This window comes from Ylistrum balloti, unplaced genomic scaffold (assembly GCF_031769215.1).
Source record: "Ylistrum balloti isolate Yb309-2 unplaced genomic scaffold, AGI_CSIRO_Ybal_v1 Utg370292, whole genome shotgun sequence".
NCBI lineage: Eukaryota > Metazoa > Mollusca > Bivalvia > Pectinida > Pectinidae > Ylistrum > Ylistrum balloti.
In genome coordinates this window covers 151,050-168,948 of record NW_026782221.1, presented here as the reverse complement: position 1 = coordinate 168,948, position 17,899 = coordinate 151,050, and the positions used below count along the sequence as shown (strand labels likewise).

The window sequence follows — 17,899 nt, the reverse complement described above, 5'->3', positions numbered from 1 at the left end:
ATGAAGCTCGATGTGCAGCTCGTCAATAGTTCGAATGGCGTGTTCTACGCTGGCCAAGTGGTAGAGGCTGTGGTACAAGTGCACGCACAACACGAAGAGGAAATCAGAGGTTCGACTGTGCATGCATCTTTCTTTCTGGAAAAAATGCGATACATTCAAACACTGAAGGGCGTGGTTGGAAATAGAATTGTTTACCTCTTTGTTTCAGTCATCATCCCTCTGATCTACATGCATTTTATGTCTTCTTTAATTTAACACAGATTGAACTTTTGCTACTACATAACTTCTATAATAGCTGAATTGTCAACCCAGAAATAATTGACAATGATCATACATGTACGTATGTACATTTTGTACATTGTTTAGACAGATTGGACCACATGTGTACCACTATAATTTGGAGGGCTTGACAACACCGCCATGATTTCATTTAAAATGTAGGCATTCATCTTTTATGTTGATACTAACACTGTACATATTCTTTTTTAAATGCTTTAATTGCTAATTGTGCCTTACTCTTGCTATAGTTACATGTACTCGAATATAGGTCTCATATACAATGAAGAATGAGATTTGCAATGTCCATGATAGAACTGGCTTTCAGGTTATACCTTTTTGCTTTCCAAAGAAGTAGTTGCAAATCTTTCCAATCTATATCCTTGATTGCCTGTTTATGTGCATTTGATAATTTGTTTATAAATGACTTTTGTTTTCTTTATCAACTTACAGGCATTAAAATCAAGTATAAAGGAAAAGCAAAAGTGCAGTGGAAAGAGGGTAGTGGAGAAGAAGAAAGGGAATATGATGCTAAGGAAAAATATTTTGAACATGAGCAGTGGATCAGTATGTATATAAGTAATATAGTCCAGAATATATAATTATATATATATAGTATATCAGTATATGTCATAGATCAGTATGTACATGTATAACAATGGGTCATTTTGTTTACAAATAAAGGATCAGTATGTATAGTATGTAAGAGATTGGTATGTCTATATGTAATGGATCAGTATGTGTATTGATTATGACAAGGTATACAGTATGGATACTGATGATTTCAATGTTGTTTAATAATGTGTGTAATAGATAAACCAGGAGTTAGATAGAAATCCTGATGGGATATATGATTATACATTTCTACATTGTAGTCAGTGGAGGCCATGTTCTGCAGCCTGGGACTACAAACTACCCTGTCAATTTTATCTTGCCTCCAAACCTGCCATCTTCGTTTGAGAGTTACTATGGTTACATTAGGTATAATGTCAAGGCCAAAGTAGACCGTGAAGGAAAGGACTACAAAGTGCAGTATCCATTTACAGTTCTGAGTCATGTGGACTTGAACCAAGATCCTAATGCTGCGGTATGGTACCCATTGTTAAGTTTGTCACAAGTACATTGTATATGAACTTCACTTATGTGACCAAACTATCAACACAGTCTTATTAATATTAAATTCATTTTCACCTGTGACCAATAAACATGTGCTTCAGTGTTTATGCATGAGGGCAGGATATCAATGTCATGATACAAGATAAATGTTACTGATTATGGAGCTACATTCATGTCCCATATATAGGTAAGTATATATATAGATTATATATATATATATATATATATATATATATATAATCTATTGGTTATCAAAGTACATGTAGAGTGTTTTTCTAATGTTTCCAGATGCCAGCTCAGCTACAGGACTCAAAGATGATATGCTGTCTGTGTTGTGCGACAGGTCCTGTCACCGCAGTTTTCAGGATCGATCGCCGGGGCTATGTTCCAGGAGAGGCAATAACTATCAATGCTGAGATTGTGAACAACTCTGACAGATCAATTTTATCTTCCCGGGTCAAACTCATAATGGTAAATAGAATGAACATTCATCTTCTAGGGTCAAACTTTTAACGATAAATGAAATGAACATTCATCTTCCCGGGTCAAACTCATAATGATAAATGAAATGAACATTTATCTACCAGGGTCAAACTCATAATGATAAATGAAATGAACATTCATCTTCCAGGGTCAAACTCATAATGATAAATGAAATGAACATTCATCTTCCAGGGTCAAACTCATAATGATAAATGAAATGAACATTCATCTTCCAGGGTCAAACTCATAATGTAAAATTGTTCCTGATCAGTCATAAATTCACATTAGTTAGGTCATCTTCAGTTAAGGTCAGTCACTCACAATGCAAGCTATCGTCATTGGTGCAGATGTCTTGATGTTATTGTCAAGGTACAAATATTCACTGATACACACATGTTGTTTAGTTATCTTCATTTAGAATGCAACACTAGTTTAAGTTTTACAGATTTAAGATAGTAAAATTTGTTAAAAATTTTTTATGTTAAAATCCAGTTATACCAATACATTTAATGGTAGAAACAGACAAAATTGATACAGTCAGACCTATACATTTAATGGTATATACAATTAGAACAATACATTTAATGATATATACAGTCAGACCTGTACATTTAATGATATATACAGTCAGACCTATACATTTAATGGTATATACAGTTAGACCTATACATTTAATGATATATACAGTCAGACCTGTACATTTAATGATATATACAGTCAGACCTATACATTTAATGGTATATACAGTTAGACCTATACATTTAATGATATATACAGTCAGACCTATACATTTAATGGTATATACAGACAGACCTATACATTTAATGGTATATACAGATAGAATGATACATTTAATGGTATATACAGACAGAATGATACATTTAATGGTATATACAGACAGAATGATACAGTCAGACCTATACATTTAATGGTATATACAGATAGACCTATACATTTAATGGTACATACAGATAGACCTATACATTTAATGGTACATACAGATAGAATGATACATTAAGGGCAAATAATAGTAACTAATATTGTAAAAACTATGAATGTTTATACTTTCAGAACATTAGATATTTTGCTGATGGAAATACACGGTTTGAAAAACGAGATGTAGCAAAAGTGCAACATGGTCCTATTGAACCACAGGGGTCGGATATTTGGAGTGGTGACAAACTCATCATTCCACCCATCCCTCCATCACCGCTGGCTAATTGTAACATCATACATATGGAGTATATTGTTGAGGTACGTTCTTCAATATGTTTTAGTGGGGTTTTATTCAGTTCACCAAAAATAATCCATGGCAATGTCTACAAATCACATTCAGGTGTGATGCATGAAGCATGAAGCTTTGCTTGGTTCCTTTCCACATTTTCATGAGCTGTTGTAGCTCAGCAAGGCTTTAAATGCGCACCTGGACATTGGCATTGGGTTAAGAAGAATAGTTAATTTCAATGTTTAAGTAATTACAATTTCACTCTTAACCAAACTTTGAAGATAGTATGTTTCAATGGCTGGATAAGATACATATTTTATGTTTGCTTGACTCTATATTAGACAATGATTTGTAGATATCTTAGAGATAAATGTTTTGTTATCAGATAAGATTTTTTGCAACCATATTGGAAGTCAATTGGCCCGATAGGGTAAAGGTCAAGGTCAAGCTTGGTATATTTTAACTGGTAAAAATTTGTTTATGACATAATGAAGCAAACTTAAAATCAAAGACTCAATACCACTTGTATGATGAAGAATGTTTTCTTCTTATCTGAAAAACTGTCAATCCAGAAGTGGATTTGTAGGTGGAAAGGAGCTGCTTTTTAGTCTACAAGGATACACACCAATGTGTAGTGATTCTTGGTGTCTGAATCCAATCAAAAACTACCTTGAAATCATGTATATAGTCATGACATATTTCAAACACAAGTATCAAATACATAGACTCTTATTCATGATAGCGAAAAGAAAACATATGACATGTTGGCCTTGGTTACTGTAAGTTTGATGATTACAACTGATATGAAGTGATATTAAGTATCTCCAACATATCTTTTGTTTTCAGTTGAAGGCTGATGTAGACAACACCCCATTTGATCTTGAGGTGCCGCTGAATGTTGTGATTGGGACAGTACCACTCCAAACATATTTGCCCCCTCCTGTACCTATGCCAGAACTGCCCGTGGATCCCTCTGGCATTATGCTGAATGAAACTGGAGGACAGCCCATCACTGTACAACCAGGAGCCATTCCTAATGTCCGTAAGTATACCCTACAACCCCTTGTAACACCTCCTTATGGTTAATCTCTTGGCTGTCAGTATTTCCAGGTCACATCTCCTGTCTGTTAATACTCCCAGGTTCACACCTCCTGTCTGTTAATACTCTCAGGGTCTCACTTCCTGTCTGGCAATACTCTCAGGGTCACACTTTCTGTCTAGCAATACTTTCAGGGTCACACTTCCTGTCTAGCAATACTCTCAGGGTCACACTTCCTGTCTTGCAATACTCTCAGAGTCACACTCCTGTCTTGCAATACTCTCAGGGTCACACTTCCTGTCTGTTAATACTCTCAGGGTCTCACTTCCTGTCTGGCAATACTCTCAGGGTCACACTTCCTGTCTGTTAATACTCTCAGGGTCTCACTTCCTGTCTGGCAATACTCTCATGGTCTCACTTCCTGTCTTGCAATACTTGCAAGTAGCAACTCGTGTCAATACTCCTTAAATAATACTTTCTCCCTGTTCATGTCCTGAGGTCACACCTGCCTGTCAGTACTGTCAGACTACACCTCCTAAATGTCAATATTTCCACCCCTTGTTGTCAGTGAAAGGTCAGGTGTCTTGTCTGCCCATACTTCCTGTCTACAAATATTCCTAGATCACTATACCAGTCTCTCAATACTTCAAAGACGCATTTGCTGCCTGTCAATTCTTCAACCTGATAACTCATATCTTTTGATACTTTCATGTCATACCTCATGTTGTCAATTTGTCAAGGTCACACCTGTCTATCAATCCTCCCAGGTAAAACCTCCATCAATACTTCCAGATAACACCTCCAGACAAATTACAAAATATTTAGATTAGTATTCCAAAGCCATGCCTCCTGTCAGTCAATAAGAAAGGCCATGTCCCCTTCCTATAACACTCCAAGGTTTCTTCTTTTGTTTGTCAGTAGACCTAGACCAGTAATTTTATCTATCAGTACCCGGTAATACAAACCATACCTTCATTAGGTCAATACTTCTAGTCACACTGCCTGTGTGTCAATATGCTTTAGATCTGTTAATACTCTCAGATCACTCCTCCAGTATGTTTCGATAATCTTAGGCCACGCCTCCTGTCTATCAGTACTCCCAGGTTACACCGCCTGTGTGTCAATTGTCCTTGCCTAAATATACTTCTGTTATTCCTCACAGATCACACCTCAAAAATGTCTATAGTTATATAGGTCACACTTCCTTTCTCACAATAACCTCAACGTTCACTTGTCAGTCACCTGTAAGGTTCTCTTGTGATGACGGACAAACCAAACTGGTGCCAAACTTCATACATAGCAATATACCTTTGTTTAGTGAAGATATTGATATCTACGACTATCTAGATTAGTTTGTATAGATAATTTGTATGTACGACAATTTAAGAATTTTGTGAAATTTAGAGAAGTAAACTTAAATTTTGATGTTATCATTTCTTTTCAGCTCCTCCATCTTATGGTGAAAGTGTGTTTGGTAAAGTTGATATCACTAGCGAGAGACTCGGGGATGAACGACAGATGATGCAATATGCTCCCCAGTATGCATACTACAACTATGGAAATTGAGATATCAGATGTAAATTTGAGTATGCATGCATTATATTTAGCTGTGGACTAGAATCCTTACAGAAACAAAGTCTCCACATGCACACTCCAGTAAATCTTACAAAAACTAAATCTCCAGATTTATGTACACTCCACTATCCCCACTAAATCTACAGAAACAGAACCTCTATGATTATTTACCTACTACAGCTACAGAAACTACATTGATTGTAAAATTGTTAATGTGCCATCCTGGTAATACTTTTATGTACCAGTACATGTTCTAGTGTTTGATAAGACGAAAGTGTAGCAAGTATATTTCAGTGTGCATTTATTTTTCATGAAGAGAACCAAATCTAAATGGAATATCAATTGTATTTCATATGCCTTAGTGTTCTGTAAATGGTTAACAGATTTGGTGTATGGTGTTTGTTACATACTTATTTGTACATACAGTGTATATGAACATTTTTTACATTTGATGGATGTTTGCTGATAAAATTATGTAACTCTGATTAAAAGTTATACCTCAGAATAAACCACAATGTCAAATTAATCTGCAGCTTATTTTTACAGGATTTAAAGAGTTTACAGAAGTGAAATGACACAAGCTTCCAGATAAGTGTCATGTCAAATTTTTGGTCTTACTAGTAAATTCAGTGTAATCGTGGTACAGATGCAAGCTTTTCTTTATAACTTAACTCATAAAATAAATCAAAAACTTCAAAGGCATTTCCCAATAAGGACAATTGAATCTGAAATGACATTCTAGGTTGTAGTGTTGGCAATAGGTGGTGTTACATAATTTATTGATGTACAATACATTATTGTATACTAGTGTTACATTTTAATGGCAAATAAGGCTACATGTACCCTGGTAATAGTGTAATTAACTGGGTTTTTGTGGTACATGTTAATTGAGTCATATGGATTAGTGATTTGTTTGCTACATATTAAGATAAAACTTGTTAACATTCTACGCAATGAAAAGATTGCCAGAAAATCTTGTGTTGTATAACTCAAGCATTTTGTAATATGATGCTGAAGATGCTTATAGTTCTTCCCCACATTTTTATGATGCAATAATTTTTTTGTGCTGAAAATGCCATATTCTAGATTTTAATTTCAAAAACGAATCATGCTTTTTTCTATTGAATACTCTTCATCTTTAAGTGAATGGCTGTATACACCATTTTAAGACATAGAATCTCTGTCATACATCTGATATTCATTGTGAAACTTTCACAACATTTACAGTTAGAGTTACTTTTATGGATTTTCTGTGTTTTTTTGATATTTTAAAGTTTAGACAATTGTTTGAGCAGTGGATTCCAGTTGTTGGCATTAACATTGTATTGGTAAAGGTATGTATTGATGACAAACACATTATTATTATATTAGTAGCATTTTACTTATTATTATGAGTCACAAATGCCAACATTCATTTACTGTTCTGATGTATCTGAAGTGAGTTATTTCAACTTTGCAGTTTTCCTGTTGTGTATAATGGATTGTAATTTAAGTCTGAAACTTAAGACATGAAATACGTTCCTAACGATTCAGTTTTTGTTTCATTCTCCAGTATTCCTTAATGATATTCTTTATTCGTTATGTAGATTACAGATTACTCTCATATTTAGACAATTCTTGATAAATAGCTTCCATAAGTTCTCTCACAGAAAAAGAAAGTCTGTGTTCATCACCTTATGGTTATAAATTATTGTTTACAAATGTAAAATTAAAGACTGTCACTATAAAAAGATAGTTTATCCATAATTTCCATGAAATTATCTATGTTTTGATATTGGAAAATCGTGATCGGACCAGATTGCTGTAATTATTTAAAGGTTGGAGGTATGGATGAACCATGCAGACTGTACCGTTACATACAAAAGTTATAATATCTATGGTGACCAAAAATCTGTGTTACCTTCTTTAATTTTATGTAGTTTTTATGTTTACAACTTTTTTTATTTTTCGTATAAAATTGTTCTTCATACACATTACTTTAGTAAACCTGTCGCCATTAATATGGGTTGTCCCCCTTACCTTACAGTTGTTTGGTTGATAACCGTCTTATTTTTCCATCTTAAGTTGGCCTGATTAACTCTTTGGCTTATACTGACAGTGTACAGTCAGATTAACAGGTGGTAAATTGATAATTGGATTTGCACTGCAGTTTTATCATCACCATTATGTCTAGAAAAAGAAACCTGCTTTGTTGTATGTTATATCGCAGCTTATTTGGTTGTACATATACTTATGTTACTACTATATACACTTGAAGTTTTCTCATTGGTTACTTTGATAAATGTAGTTTGTTGGTTGGTTGTTGCTCACAGGTTTTCTGTCTCCTTGATTTGTCCTATTTTTAGATGTCTTGTCAATGAACGTCGGCGTTCTGACAGTATTATAAAGGTAGCTGCATGATTAAGATATTTCTTTCCCAGGCAGTCTTACTTTAAGTTACCATTATATCATCAACACTACCACTGACCACAGATTTTACTCCCAGTTGTATTTATTACCTATAAGATATTTGTTAAGGATATTAGTATGATTTTCAATTTTTTATATATATCAAAATTTACTTCCAAATTTTCAAGACCTTTGCACCTTATCAATCATAATTTGATATTTTTCTCTATATAAAGAAAAGAAGTTTTTTGGTGATTGTAATTGTTGTTAATAAGCAAGGCCTTTGTTGACACTTCACCCAGTTTTACAATCCAATATTATTTCTGTATTCTAACCTGTTGAGGTACATTGTATGTATTTTGTTGCAGTATATTTGCCTTGTGTAGTTGCTGCTACCTATTATATATTGTACATAGACAGCTGTTTCATGTTATCTACGTTTGTGTATTGGTTTGATGAAGGCTCTTGTTGAATATAATAACCTTGATCATTGTTGTCGACAGTACAATATGCAGTCACGTCCAATTATTTTTCCTGGTAGTGTACAGTCGGGTACTGTACTACTAGACTGAAGACTTTCTGTTTCTAAAATTATCATTTAATGTCAATATTCACATTTTAACATTTTACTGATTATGATAACAGCATAATAAGTAATTAAATATATAATAATGATCAGTAAGAATATGAATATTAGATTAGTACTTATTATCTACTTGCCCTATAGGTATAGTTCTGAAGGAGAGTATCATAACTGGCCTTTACTAATGGTCATGATGTAGTTATTAGTTTTGTTTGTAATCTTTTCCCTATATGTTTATAATGTATTGCAATATGTATTGATTCATACTTCTTAAAATGGGATTAATTTTCCATTGTCTAAACTTTTTTGTTGTAATTGAATTGAAAGTATTCGCCATTGGTATGGACCCTCTATGAATCTCGGGTTTAACAGTTATTGTATCTATATACATTGTATTACTGCTGATGTGGTTATCATCCTCTATATGGAATGTTGGACCAGTTTATTAAACCAAATGTTGTCATTATTTTATCACTGCTGTTTGTCTTTCTTTTTTATTAGAGAAAACTTAGAACATTAAACCACAGACGGACATTAAACAGATTCTGGTATGTGATATTGATGTGTGATCAGCTGTATGGTACAATAAAATCACAGAACCCTATTCCATGATATCCTCTGGTTGTTGGGTCACTAGTGGTGTCCAATCACATCTGCCATTGTCTGATCTCAGATTCAGCTCCTTTTATCTGCACTATAACCAGCATGGTGCTCTCTCTCTTTCTTAGCCTCTCAGCTATGGTTATGATAGCTGACTTTCGTCATGTCCCTGTCAGTTCAACTTCCTCGATCATCTTCTATACTGACAGCAGGGAACCATCTGACGCCAATCTCTACTAGGAATAGCCAGATGTTTCAACCTTGGCATTTGGTAGCTTTCCTTTCTTGTACTTCAATGCACCGTTCCTTCCACGGAACTGTCAGCTCCACCAGGATAAAATTCTTGCGCTGTTATGACCACATCACGGTGTTTGGTCTCAGTGTGGTGTGTACAACATCATAAAAGACTAGATGTTTATTTAGGTCTGCTCTCATTTCCTAGGAAGGTGCTTGACTGAACAAGCTCTCCTGATGTGGAGTAACAGTTGGATGTCCTTTCTTATCAGCTCTCATGAACTGCATGTGAATGAGCATATGGTATTCCGTCTCTGGCCTCCTCTGTCGCCGCTTTTTCTTCAGATTGTCAGCTCAGTCAACCAGAACTTGCTCGTGACGCCATCTATATCTGCCCTGGTGGATCGCTTTTCTTAAGTCCAATTTGATGTGTGCTAATGTTGGCACAGTGTACCGCGCTGGGTACAATAAAAAATGGGTTTTCCAAGAGGCCCCATCTATACACGTTACTTGGCGACGTTAGCGTTTCAGACATCAATCTCAGGATGAAAGATATCCTAACTGATTCCATCATTCACAGATCAGTACATGTGCTCTTGCTCCCAGGAAGATTCTAACGAGTCAATGAGCCTTGATAACCTAGCTCAACTACTGATGGGTCGTTGTTCCTCCTCAGATCTCACCACTTCTGCAATTCTGTCCCATCTTTCCTGCTAGTCGCTTGACTCCATTGCTGAAAGTGATCGACTCCCGGTCTTCGTCTACTACCAGCACACATATTTCTTACGATGTCTTGAAGCTCCAGTGTGCTCTCGGCTTTGAACTTTGAAAACTTTTAGACTGAAGAACCACTGCAATACCATAAAGATCATTTCCTGTTTACTGTCATTGTTTTGGACAATGGTGTCCTTTGACATTATTATTTGGAATTGAGGTAGGAATCCAAGTAGTATCAAGTTCTCAAGTGAGAACCAGGAATAACAAGAAACCAACGGGCATGATGATGGGCATCAAACATCAAATATATTTTAAACAGAAATCAAAATAAGGACAATACCTTCATATTTTCTACATCAACCTGCTTCTCTCGAAACCAAGTGTTGCATTTTTCGGAAATCTGTTAACCTCTATGAAACTATATAAATCGGAAAAACAGGTTTGGTTTTTATATCAAAATAAAATGTCACAAAAGACAGAAGTTGATTGGGTCGAGTCTGCCGACTATGTTCTTGATTTCCACTATGGGCCGACCACATGCAAGGCAGACATGTATTCATTATATTCTTGTAGATATTTGAAAATAATTTTTTTTCTGCTGGTAGTAAAGAACCCGATCCTTGCATAACGTATGACGTGATGTGGCACCATTTTTGAAAACAAGAATTCTGTATTTCATGTATACCTGGCACAGTAATAGCCACTTAAAATAAAGTTTATATATACTTTTAGAGTTTGATCAAGAAGCTATAAACCTTCTTATCTCTACTCGAAGAAATTTTCTTGCATTTAAAAGAATTTATGTGCTCAGTTTACTCATAGTTAGTTATTTTTCTTTAAAATTCCACCGTACGAAAAAAATTGTCGGTTTCTGTTGAGCATGGGCTCGGACCGGCTTCAATTTTAGTTTCCTATATACCCCTATCAGAAAGGCGCTTGGAAAATGTCGCCGCAATTCCCGTACGATTAAACATATTGGTTGACCTCGATTCCTAATGAATTGTGGGTAAGCAGCAAACTGCAAGGTCGCACCGGTCAGGATCTAAGATGTTACGGCAGTTTACACATAGATTGACCAGAGCTGTGGTCCCGGCACTTCGAACAACAGTACAACCAAGGAAGATAAACCCTGCTGGTAATATATTCGTGGACGCGGTTTAATATTTATTTTAATTTTCCTCAACATTATAGAAATTGACTGTCAACCCCCATCCCCCCACTTTCAGAAAATGTGGGCTCTCATGTCAGTTGGTCAAATGACTGGACATAGCTGTAGGTCACTTTGGGACCAGTATTCATTTTGTCAGACGTACTATGTTATCAGATCAGCTATAATCGATTGGATGAAATGGTCGCGTCAATGCAATACGTAGACATTGTGACTTTTAAAATTTGGTATACGTGACCATGATCGGGTTAACAGGTCGGGGAAAACATTACATTTGCTTATAATATGCAAACTGGCCTATTATACATACATGCCTATTAAACATACGCCAATTAGACTATGGATTTGATACTCTAAATAGCCAAAGTCGTTTTAACTGAAACTTTTGCAATATATTATTAATAGCCGCATTAATTTATGATTAAGTAAATATTTTTTACTAGAAGATGTTTACTGAAAGTGCTGGCTACTTAGCAACTTGATGTAACAGTCGTCGCCACAGTAAATGTACTGTCATAACATAGATCATACAAGTCGGAAGCACTGCATCTGTTTTCAGTACTTTTCTACATGCAGATAAATTTAATTTTAGCATTTGTATGATGTTTCATGGCTAAATAAATGTGACTTAGACAAAACATTTAAAAAGCTAAGTTTAAAGTGATTTCAGCTATTTTTAGTAACTAATCAATAACCGAGTGGTGTAGAATAGGCCAGTTTACATGTTATATGTAACTTTGTCTTATTCTCCAAACTGGTAAAGGAGTCTTGTTTGCTATAGAGTAAAATCTGGCTATATGTATGGCAAATGTTAACAAATGAGCATCATCATATCTCATTAAGAATATCTAGTATGCAGTGTATAACCTAGTCTGTAGGGTTCTGGCAATCTGTTAGCAATTTTATTTTTGTCTTCAATCTTGGTAATGGTCAATAATCAGAATTCCTCCCAGTATAAAAATGCCAAATACTAGCGACTCCTGCAAGAGTTTGCATTCATGCAAGTAATATGATATATAGTTAAATGTTTTAAATCTATTAAATGTTGTAAATCAAGTGTTTCAAACTTTTTCCAAACAACTTTACTTTAAAACATATTTACAACAAAAAATGCTGCTGTAAACTTAATATAAAAGAGTGTCTGAATACCAACCCATGCCAAGGTTGCTTGAATTTGCCATTTTTATGTAGCGAGGAATCTTAACTATCAACAGCAACTAAGACAAAACAGAAATCACAGATGCTTGGGTCTCTTTTGGACTACAAATGATCATGTCCTTAGGGACTTTTGACAGGTGTTTTGGGAATGGGGAAAATTTGCTGACAGTTTATTACGAACTGTGGAAATAATATCAGTAATACATTATTTTTTTATTCGAATGGCAAAATATTGAGACCCTATAAAAGCAGTCATTTATATTTTCTGTTTTAATTGATTCATTCATTGTTGCAGGGTATGTTTTTTCATTCAATTATGCACAATATCAGTTGACACTAATAAATGTCCTTAGCCCCCTTTTCCCCTCCCCTCCCCCCCCCCCCAAAAAAAAAAATTTTATGCAGTGAAACCATGAAAAGCTATCACATATATAACATATTAAGATAAGACATGGTCAGTGTCTTAAAATATAGGCTGGTGACAGTGATGAAAGACCAAAGTGACGACATTTGTGAGAATGGTTTTTATTTTTTCATGTTATTGTTCTTCTTATCGTTTCATAGCTTCATACTGCACAAATGTTGTAAGTGAGACTGACAGGAAAGCTGAAGCTGAAAAGATCGCATCAGCATCCCAGAAGGCTGCCGACATAGATCCTGATGATGCTATAGAATTACGTTATCTGAAGCGATTTGCAATTGCCTCTGATATCTGGGAGGTTGAAGATGTCATCAATGACATGCATGTAAGTTACTTGTACATATATATCACAATCGGAGTAGATGGAGAATTTTTGTCTTTGATCAGAAGGGTCAGGGTGACTTGTGATTTTTTTGTCCACTGGTGGGAATGAGCTCAAACTTGTTTGAAATTGTCCAGAGATAGTCTTAACCATCAGTTGTTAGCTCACAAGGCCCAAAAGGACAAACTTAAGTGAGTTTATGCCCTGGCGGCATCAATTGTCTGTCCATCCGACCAGCAAGCATCAACTTTACCATTTAAACAACTTCTCTTTAATAACCAGCAGACCAAATGTCTTGATTGATGGGTTGCTAGGATGAAGCCAGACTAAGATTTCAAAAGAAATTACCTTGACCCATGTTCAAGGTCGCAGGAGTAAAATATGTTAAAACCTTAAAACAATTTCTTTTGGCTAACCAAAAAGCACAGATTCCTAGAAGAAAGCCCAATAATGTCTCAAAAAAAAATGACCTTGACGCTTATTCAAGGTCACTTGGGTCACATATATTAAAAATGTATCAAAAACTTTCAACAACTCCTTCTGACTTACCAAATGATGCAGAAGCGTGGGATTTGGCTAATGGGTTCCTGGGATGGAACCAGACAAAGGCTTCAAAAAGAGTTGATGTTGACCCATATTGAAAGTCAACAAAACATACAATAAAAGATTTCTTCTGGAATATCAAAAGTCCTAGAAGCTTGACATTTGGTGGACAAGTGAATTAAGGTCAAACAAATGGCATTTACTTTAATCGATGTCATTACTACACTGTTTAGTTAAAGTTATTTGTAGCGGAAATCAGTTTAAATCAATTGGATATGCCAATTTTGAATGCCAAAGTTGTATATGTCAGTACATTTGATATTAACACAGAATCTTTTTTCATGAATATGAAATACTGGTTGACTGATGCAGGCCTCTTGGGCCACTCGTTATCTTTGTCTGTCTGAAATCTAATATGGCTAATGGCATTAAAAAACCCATTTTAAACTTGAACTGAAAATTGGTGGAGATATATTTATGAAAGAAAGCAAACAGAGTGTTGTTATTTTTCGACTTTGTCAAAACTTACAACATGACATGGCATGCATTTTGTAATATGATTGCATTATCATGGAGTTTACAACAGGTCTAATTTTAAACTTCTTCCCAGCTACAGCTCAAAACTTGGCTGAAATGATTCTTCGATGATCCTGTCCAAGTGTTTTAATATTTTTTAAGCTAGTTTGAAATCCAATATGACTGTCATGTCTGCCATCTTGGGAAAACCAAATTTAAGCTTCTTCTCCAGTTCTACTTCTGCCGTTGAGTTGAATTTTTGTTGGAACGTGTGTGTATCTTTTATGGGTGGTTTTAGTCCGATGATTGTCTAGGCCCACCGACCTCTTGTTTATTTACCTCCCTTACCCCCTACATGCATATAAAGGATTAAACATTATATAACTTGCATTTTTTTTATGTTTGTAGACACAAGACAGGGTTCCATTGCCCTCAACAGTTATTGCCGGACTGGAAGCTTGTCGACGAGTCAATGACCACAGTTTAGCTATTAGGTTTATGGAATCAGTCAGGGTTTGTACAAAAATTTTGAATTTGTGATCATTCTTAATGTCAAATATTACATCTACATACCGTTTCTGAAGTGAAGTAATAGAACAACATATTTATTATAATCTCATTCCTGTATCAGGAAATATCTAGCTTATTATAATCTTGTATACCTAAAAATGGGAAACACCTAGTTTATTATAATCTTGTATACCTAAAAATGAGAAACACCTAGTTTATTATAATCTTGTATACCTAAAAATGAGAAACACCTAGTTTATTATAATCTTGTATACCTAAAAATGAGAAACACCTAGTTTATTATAATCTTGTATACCTAAAAATGAGAAACACCTAGTTTATTATAATCCTGTATTCTGGTAATATCTGGTATGTAATCTAAAACTGTTTAATCACTTGATACTGATAGATGTTGTGATACATTGATCACAATGTAACATACAATATATTATTCTGCTAAACTGGTGAAATGCACTGCAAATTTTCATTGCAATGTCAAATTATCATAAGATTTGAACTTGTCATATTTTCTTGGGTCTTTTTTATGTAAACTGTTCCAGTTTTCTTGGTTTTAAAGAATGTAAATCCCAAATAATTCCTATCTTAACTTTGAATATTAGCAGTTGATGAAAAAGTCATTTCTGTCAAAGTTGCCAAAAAGTGATACAGAGAAAAAAGAAAGTGCTGTTATCTGTATTGCAATACACAAGATCTTCATCAAAACATTGTGACACAAGTGTGATATTATCCTGTTTTATAATTGGTACTGTAATTACTATTTTTGACAGTGGAAATTATCACTTATATCAGAATTTACAAGGGATTTTTTTTATACCCAAAACAAACTTATTAATAGTGTAGTATGGTCTGTCCACATGGTAAACTTTCATTTTTCAAGTGATATTTCAGATTTGGTATCCTTAATCTTAATCATTATGACTAATTGTTTTACTGCAGGTTGAAATTTCAAGATTTTAAGGACGAGTTATTGCCCTATATTTTATCTACCATGTATTCAATATTTTTGCCCTTTGTATTTTTGTTTCTTTTCTGTATTTGGGTGTGTTTTTTTTGTGTTTTTTTTAAAACCATTTTTAACATTTAGCATTTCAGTATTATCTATGAATTTCTTCTTGTTTTCAACCAATGTCTTTAAGACTTTATATGTTTTATCAAAACACATAACACTCTTTTCTACCTTTCCCTTTTGACTCTCCGACAAGTTTTGGAATAGTTATTGCCCATTGCTCTTTAATTTTTTTTAACTTGTTAGACATTGTTTTGAAATCACTATAACATGAAATTGTGTTTTCTCAGTGGCAATTTGATCAGATAATTTTGATATTTTATTTCAATATTTGTATTGATTTTGATGTAATAATACATTTCTCTTCCGCCATAGAACAGGTGTATATTGTTCTGTCCATTAGTATTGTTGTTCCTTAACAAGATTGCTGCCTGCCATTATGGTTTAGTCACCAGAAAATAATAGAAGAATCAGTATCTTATGTATACAAACTAAGAGCTTATGTTGCTTCATCAACTGTTTTCTCAGCGCAGTAACAGGAAATTTAGCATTTTTCTGTCTGATTTCAGTACAAGTCTAAAGCAAACCCTATACTGTGGGATTACATTTCTCAAGAGATTCAGCCAACATTGACAAAGCTGAGTATCAGTACCTTGGAGGAGATGGGATACACTGAGCCCGAGCTTGTGTCAGAGAATCCTGACTACATGTGGGCTAGGTAAGTGTGTTCAGGATATTTAGTTAGAAAATTATACCCAACTTTTCACATATCATCTTGCTTGTTATAGATATCACTAAATATATCTCTACTGATGAGCTATTACTGGATACAGAAAAATAATCATCCAAGGTCTTTTCGACCTCTGATAAAAAAAGAGTTCATTTTCACCCATTAGATGCATTAAAATGTGTATCAATTTTAGTATCTTTCTTTAGCGCAAGTGTTTTCACTCATTGACAAAAATATGAGACAGAAGAAAGTTTCACACAATAACTTTGTAGTATTTCATGAAAGCAAAAACTACATGGAACCTTAGGAAAATATCATTCACTCCTCTAAATATCTAAATGCTTCTCATTGGTTCATTCTTACAAAAGGCACTTTATAGGTTTCTTCTAACACAGATGTTTGAGCTTGTTTCCTCTTTTGTTTTAGGAAATTCCAGTGGTGATGCAAAAGAAGATAGGAGTTTATCTGTTAATGTGACATTTGATGTATAGAGAAAGTCACTGCACAGAATAGGACTTACCAAGTACAGAATCAGAAGTTTGTAAAAGTTTGTGACTGTGTTAACAAGATATGATTATAAGTTAAGATTTCAAAGTGTTTTGTTTTTCTTTCTGATTAAAAATTATTGAATGAACCATAACACTTAGAAGGAAATGAAACAGTTGCAAGAACTTAAATTAAATTACCAGCACAAATATAAATACAACATCCAACAATTTTCAATAGTTGTATTCCATTATATAGATGTCTTGTGATGTATTAATTACAGTTGTTTGGAGTTTGACTGTTTGGAAATAAATTGAACAAAATGAAAACTGGACCTTTCAATTATACTTCAGAAATGATGTTTGCAGGTTATTGTTAATATTCAGGCTTATTCCAGAAAAATGTACTGAAATTCCGAGGATTCATGGTTTAGGATCAAATTAGACTATGAATAATATACTTTTTGAATCAATCTGCTTTTTTTTCTGTGGTAACTGTTTGTCAAACTTAGTGATATGTGCAGTAAATATTTTACTGGAATAAATCCTACACTGTAGAAGCCAGTCAAAAGCACACTTAAATGTAAATATATAAATATGAATTAATGTGGAAAAGGAAAAACATCATCATCATATTGTTTAAATAAAAGCTTGGTTGATGAATTGGAAAGGAATATGAAACATGTTCACTTTCTGGTATTATGGCAAATATTAATGAGAAAAGAAAGGGAGATGTGGGCAGTAGGACTGCAAGCCTGTAATTTACTCATAAGGGAGTAAAAT

The 17,899-nt window shown here is 34.3% G+C and overlaps 2 protein-coding genes across 2 annotated transcripts; both read left to right on the top strand.

Moving 5' to 3' along the window:
* On the top strand, positions 1 to 9,156 carry LOC132552989 (arrestin domain-containing protein 17-like). The gene is made up of 7 exons (XM_060217195.1): positions 1 to 109; positions 730 to 843; positions 1,152 to 1,363; positions 1,681 to 1,863; positions 2,947 to 3,129; positions 3,947 to 4,142; positions 5,584 to 9,156. The coding sequence occupies exons 1-7, from the start codon at positions 1 to 3 to the stop codon at positions 5,703 to 5,705; spliced, it is 1,119 nt and encodes a 372-aa protein (XP_060073178.1). The 3' UTR covers positions 5,706 to 9,156.
* A 2,074-nt stretch (positions 9,157 to 11,230) lies between these two features.
* LOC132552994 (cytochrome c oxidase subunit 5A, mitochondrial-like) lies at positions 11,231 to 17,225 on the top strand. Its single transcript, XM_060217199.1, has 5 exons — positions 11,231 to 11,371; positions 13,127 to 13,308; positions 14,773 to 14,877; positions 16,471 to 16,619; positions 17,058 to 17,225. The coding sequence occupies exons 1-5, from the start codon at positions 11,284 to 11,286 to the stop codon at positions 17,071 to 17,073; spliced, it is 540 nt and encodes a 179-aa protein (XP_060073182.1). The 5' UTR covers positions 11,231 to 11,283; the 3' UTR covers positions 17,074 to 17,225.
* The last annotated feature ends 674 nt before the right edge of the window (positions 17,226 to 17,899 follow it).

What these genes read in the sequence shown, in the direction of transcription:
- LOC132552989 (XM_060217195.1), top strand. Translation starts at nt 1, where the DNA reads ATGAAGCTCGATGTGCAGCTCGTCAATAGTTCGAATGGCGTGTTCTAC. An exon ending in TGAACATGAGCAGTGGATCA is followed by an intron (nt 844 to 1,151) that starts GTATGTATATAA and finishes TCTACATTGTAG; the next exon opens with TCAGTGGAGGCCATGTTCTG. An exon ending in ACCAAGATCCTAATGCTGCG is followed by an intron (nt 1,364 to 1,680) that starts GTATGGTACCCA and finishes TAATGTTTCCAG; the next exon opens with ATGCCAGCTCAGCTACAGGA.
- LOC132552994 (XM_060217199.1), top strand. Translation starts at nt 11,284, where the DNA reads ATGTTACGGCAGTTTACACATAGATTGACCAGAGCTGTGGTCCCGGCA. An exon ending in AAGGAAGATAAACCCTGCTG is followed by an intron (nt 11,372 to 13,126) that starts GTAATATATTCG and finishes ATCGTTTCATAG; the next exon opens with CTTCATACTGCACAAATGTT. An exon ending in GGTTTATGGAATCAGTCAGG is followed by an intron (nt 14,878 to 16,470) that starts GTTTGTACAAAA and finishes GTCTGATTTCAG; the next exon opens with TACAAGTCTAAAGCAAACCC.